Genomic DNA, 6,000 nt, shown 5'->3' with positions numbered 1-6,000 from the left:
TGGTTAACACCTTGGAGACGCTTACAGCTGCCGTGAAGACTCAAACTAACACCATTGAGCGTATGATGGGATACATCAGAGAGGGGCCTGCTCACAATAACACCCTTGAGCGAAAGTTGGATAACATCGCAGAACGGCTCACTGCAGCTGTGGGGTCTCAGAACCAAAAGAATGACAACACCACGGAACAGAAGCTTGATACCATCATGGGGAGGCTCGCAGCGCTCCAACGGGAAATCGAGGCCCCAGTGTCAGAGTGCTAAATTCGCTGCTCGCATAAAGGAGAAATCAACAATATTCTACATTTGGACACCACGGCGCCAGCTGCTTAGGCCCAAGGCTGGAGCCCACCAAAACAACTCCCTGATAACGACTGTGTGATGACTATTCTTCCCGCCCCATGAAGGACACCTGGATCGGCTGGAGGACTGTTTACTTAGCCTGATACAGCGAAGGACACTGTCTCAGCTGAACTATGGACACGCACACACATACACTTACACTGATAAGCACGCACTCATCCCCCTCCCTTCCAAACGCCTTCGATGCTTGTTCCTGCGGGGGAAGGCAGCGGGTCTGCGTGCCGCGCTGAAATGGTAGCATGGTGCAGGACGACTGCTGTGTTCCTTCGAATCACCCCCCACCCCGCTATCCATCCCCTGTGGCTTGTCATGTGCTCTGATGTTGTGATGCGGACATTAATGTGCTCTCTGTGCAGAGGAGTTTTTTTTTTTTTTGTTTCCTGTTCTCATGCTGTCCTCCCATAGGTTGCCCAGCGTGTGAAGAGGTCTCTTTTTTTTCCTCTTGTACTTTTCCCAATGTTGTGTAATTTTTTCAGTGTTATTCTCCCAACGCTGCCGATCTCCGACTGTATTCCCTTGTGTTGTCTTGTTGTTGTGTGTGTAAGTCGGGGGGGGGGGGGGGGGTCCTATTCCTCTGTGGGGCAAGCTGCATATGGCCAATAAAGCATTCATTCATTCATTCATTCATTAAAGAGCCAGGAGAACCTGTCACTGTCTGAGCTGGCAGACCGTGGCGGGGTTAGAGGGTGGACCCAATTGCAGACACATGGAGTGGAGGTGAATGTTTAACAAAAAGCAAGCCGTAATTGTTGGCGGGAAAAAATAAAAAAAAAACAAAACCCAGAGGCAAACAGGGAACTGACAAATACAAAGAAAAGCCTGAAACTTGGAAATGCAGGTGGAGATACACAGGGGACGATGAACAGATGATCTGACTGGTAGCAACGGAGAATACACACATGAGGAAACAGGGAACAGGAAGGGAACACAGCTGTAACTAATCGAAGAAGATGAGACATGGAGAAAGCAAAACAGAAACCGGCACCCGACACAGACTGTCAAAGTAAAACAGGAGGCACACGAAAGTAGAAACAGGGATGACAAGAGGGAACAAAAGTGAGGCACAGGAACATCTAAGCACTAGAAATCATTAATAACCAGAAACAATATCAATAATCGCAAACATAAACACGGAGTCACTAGACTCCGCATCATGACAGAACCGGCACCCTCCCCTCACCCCCACCGGTCCTTGAGCCTTGTTCTGCTGGAGGTTTCTGTCTCTTCTTTAGCTTCTTTACCTTACAATATAAAACGCCTTGAGGCAGTTGTGGTGATTTGGCGCTATATAAATAAAATTGCTTTCAATAAGAGAAGCTCTATTTAGGATAAACCCACAAGAAAAGATGATCAGTACTGGGTGAGAGGGATAAAGTCAAGCCTCCTGCTAAAAAAAGTTAATATTAAAACAAAATAATAATTAATCCTACAGTTTTTGGCAGGTTTTGTTTGTTTTTTTGTTGTTTAGGGTAAATTATTGTGTTTATTTCTAACATTTCTTATGTTATCTGTGTTCAGCTCTCCTGTCTCAGGTGGTGGTCTTAGCAGTAGTCCTGGTGTTGGTCATCATTGCTGTCATCTTCCTCATCATCCTCATCATCTTATGGAGGAAAGTTAGTATTCAGATGAAATAAACGTCTAGCTGAACAGTAGTACTAGCTCCATTACTGTTGCATGGACCGTCAAATATTTGCTGCATGTTCATGTAACTTCATGAATCCACCAAAGTATTTGGTTCCGTTTTATTTCTGTGTGTAGAAACCTCATTATGAAGTTCGTTGGAAGGTGATCGAGTCTGTGAGTCCTGATGGACAGCAGTACACCTACCTCGACCCCACCCAGCTGCCCTACAGCCCAACCTGGGAAATAGACAGAGACCATGTAGTTCTTGGTAAGACTGCAAAACCATATTTTATGTAACAATGAGATTAATTCATCAATGTCTCTCCCTCATTGTGCCTTACACGGCACGAGTCTTTGTGTCCTGGGTTTTGTCTTTGGCTCCAAACAGGTATAAACCTGTTTGTGCCTTCAAACACTTCTGGATTGTTTTCACATAATTTTCAGTGTGATTATTGATCTGCTATCTATGGAGCTCTGTCTCAGCAATTTGACTCTCAGTGACCCTCATCCTACCTCCACTAGGTGTGAAGATTGATGATTGTGCAGCTGAGGATTCTGGGCCATTCATGAAGGCGTTTCCTGATTGTAAACAGAAATTTCCCCTGGGAGATTGTGTTTCAGATGTTTTTCAGATCTTCCTCATGCTGCAGAATATATTCAATGTTCCAATGAGCACTTGGAACAAACTGCAAATCTTTGATTTCATCAAGAAAGTCATCAAGAAACTCAACCAACCACGATACTGTCCAATCACACCTGAGCCTGAGAAAAAATGGGACAACTGTGTATAAAAACTCAATTCCTTATCAGATTCTTTTATATCAAAGCTGAAATTCACATTTGGACTGAATTGTTCCACATCTAAAGACTATGTTACTGACCTTTAAGCTTTGGAGTAAGTTGCAGTTTGAAGTAAGATGAGAAAGTCATTCTATCATCGCAGAAACCCCATCTGCCTCTCTGTCTTCAGGACAGGTGCTGGGTTCAGGGGCTTTCGGACGTGTTGTTGAGGCAACCATCTCTGGTCTGATTAATTCTCATTCTACAAAGGCGGCCGTGAAGATGGTCAAACGTACGTAGCTGTCTGTCTGTCTTTCAGTCTCTCTGACTGTCTGTCTGTCAGTGGTTTGTATCATGTCTATCTAACAGACTCCAATTTGTGCATGTAAATGGAGAGTCTTCTTCACACACTTCACACAAGTTTAATTATGGAGTTGCACAGGGTTCAGTGCTAGGACCAATTCTGTTTACATTATACATGCTTCCCTTAGGCAGCATCATTAGAAGACATAGCATACATTTTCACTGCTATGCAGATGACACCCAGCTCTATCTGTCCATGAAGCCAGATGACACACACCAATGAGTTAAACTGCAGGAATGTCTTAAAGACATAAAGACCTGGATGGCCGCTAACTTTCTGCTTCTTAATTCAGATCAAACTGAACTTATTGTACTCGGCCCTGAAGATCTTAGAAATATGGTATCTAACCAGATTCTTACTCTGGATAGTAATGGATTGCATTTATAAAGCGCTTTTCTAGACACTCAAAGTGCTTTACAATTCCACTAGTCAGTCACTCTCACATTCACACACTGGTGGAGGCAAACCACAGTTATAGCCACAGCTGCCCTGGGGCAGACTGACAGAAGCGAGGCTGTCATTGGCCCCACCAGCCAACACCAGTAGGGTGAAGTGTCTTGCCCAAGGACACAATGACCAGGACAGACAAAGCTGGGGATCCAACTGGCAACCTTCCGGTTACAAGATGCGCTTCCCAACCCCCTGAACCACGGTTACCCCGTGGATGGCATTACCTTGGCCTCCAGTAAACTGTGAGGAACCTTGGAGTCATTTTTGACCAGGACATGTCCTTCAATGCACATATTAAACAAATATGTAAGACTGCTTTCTTCCATTTGTGCAACATCTCTAAAGTTAGAAATATCCTGTCTCAGAGTGACGCTGAAAAACTAGGCTGGACTACTGAAATTCATTATTATCAGGATGGCCTAAAAACTCCCTGAAAAGCCTTCAGTTAATCCAAAATGTTGCAGCAAGAGTCCTGACAGGGACTAGAAAGAGAGAGCAGACTTCTCCTGTTTTGGCTTCCTGTTAAATCCAGAATTCAAAATCCTGCTCCTCACATACAAGGTCTTAAATAATCAGGCCCCATCTTATCTTAATGACCTTGTAGTACCATATCACCCTATTAGAGCACTTCACTCTCGCTCTGCAGGCCTACTTGTTGTTCCTAGAGTATTTAAAAGTAGAATGGGAGGCAGAGCCTTCAGTTTTCAGGCCCCTCTTCTGTGGAACCAGCTTCCAGTTTGGATTCAAGAAACAGACACTATCTCTACTTTTAAGATTAGGCTTCAAACTTTCCTTTTTGCTAAAGCATATAGTTAGGGCTGGACCAGGTGACCCTGAATCCTCCCTTAGTTATGCTGCAATAGACATAGGCTGCTGGGGGATTCCCATGATGCACTGGGTGTTTCTTCTTCACTCACTAATAGACCTCTCTGCATTGAATCATATCTGTTATTAACCTCTGTCTCTCTTCCACAGCATGTCTTTTATCCTGTCTTCCTTCTCTCACCCCAACCAATCACAGCCCTCCCTGAGCCTGGTTCTGCAGGAGGTTTCTTCCTGTTAAAAGGGAGTTTTTCCTTCCCACTGTTGCCAAAGTGCTTGCTCATAGGGGGTCATATGATTGTTGGGGTTTTCTCTGTATGTATTATTGTAGGGTGTAAATTACAATATAAAGTGCCTTGAGACAACTGTTGTTGTGATTGGTGCTGTATAAATACAACTGAATTGAACTAAATTGATTGAAACATTAATTAAAGGCAGGACTTCTTTGAGCAGTTTTATAGGAATGGGGTCTAAAAGACACATTGATGGTTTGGAAGAAATATTTACAAAGTTAACTCAGAAAGATCAATTGGAGAAAAGACTCTAAATGAGTATCAATGGTACTGAAAGTAGCTGTAGATAATGTTACATCTGTGAGATGATTATGAGTCATTTTTTCTCTAATGGTTAAAATCGTATTTGTGAAGAAGTTCATGAAGTCATTACTACTTAACGTTAAAGGGAGGGTTGGCTCAACGGTGCTCTGACTTTTTGTCAGCCTGGCTACAGTGCTGAAGAGAAACCTGGGGTTGTTCTTATTTTCTTCAATCAGTGATGAATAGTAAGATGTTCTGGCTTTGCGGGGGGCTTTCTTATAAAGCAGCAAACTATTTCTCCAGGCTAAATGATGAGCTTCTAAATTTGTGACATGCCATTTTCTCTCCAGCTTACGAGTCATCTGCTTTAGGCTACGTGTTTGAGAATTATACCACGGAGTCAGGTACTTCTGATTTAAGGCCTTAGTTTTCACAGGAGCTACAGTATCCAGAGTCGTACGTAGTGAGGAGGTAAAATTATCCTCCTAAGACCCGAACTCTTCCACAGCATGCATTTTTAATTTCTCTTTGATATTTGGGCTGATTGGGACCCGATGAATGTAAAAACAAAGAATCACCAGATTTTTTTTTTACCTAATTTTTGTTTCTAAGAAAAATCAGAGCCACATATGAGGATATTTGTTTAAAATTTCGATAGAACAGTAGCAGTATAATGTCCTCGTAAGTGGATATCAGGCAGTTTTAGAGCAAAATTGAGTATTTTGGTCTAAATAACCCAAAATGTGATGTCCACATATGTGGAAGCCAGGTCCTAGGAGGTTAATAGCAAGATGATCGACCTCTGTTGGAGTAGCGTTCAGGTAGCTGCTCTGCTCTGTGTTGGTACAGGGCATTGAAGATGATAACAGTGGGTGTGTGGAGGTAAACACAGATGACACGAGAGCTCTCGATTAACACTGCTGGTTTATTACTCATCACCACACAACTGAATACTTTTCCCTCCAAAACACAGCAACAACACTTCCTGAGAACTGGGTGTGAGTGGAGCCCTCCAGTGGTCCGCCACAGGTGGATTATATTCTTAAACTTAGTTACAGCACTT

At 43.2% G+C, this 6,000-nt stretch overlaps 1 protein-coding gene across 1 annotated transcript in view; it reads left to right on the top strand.

The window, feature by feature from the left end:
- Positions 1–6,000, top strand: part of LOC113030276 (platelet-derived growth factor receptor beta-like) — a 46,585-nt gene that overhangs the window by 16,205 nt on the left and 24,380 nt on the right. Inside the window, exons 14-16 of the mRNA XM_026181544.2 lie at positions 1,881–1,975; positions 2,121–2,253; positions 2,956–3,057. Of these exons, the coding sequence (XP_026037329.2) occupies positions 1,881–1,975; positions 2,121–2,253; positions 2,956–3,057 (330 nt within the window). The remainder of the gene's footprint in view (positions 1–1,880; positions 1,976–2,120; positions 2,254–2,955; positions 3,058–6,000) is intronic.

The sequence above is a fragment of the Astatotilapia calliptera genome, chromosome 10 (genome assembly GCF_964374335.1).
Source record: "Astatotilapia calliptera chromosome 10, fAstCal68.1, whole genome shotgun sequence".
Lineage (NCBI taxonomy): Eukaryota > Metazoa > Chordata > Actinopteri > Cichliformes > Cichlidae > Astatotilapia > Astatotilapia calliptera.
This window is presented reverse-complemented; position numbering and strand designations above follow the sequence as displayed.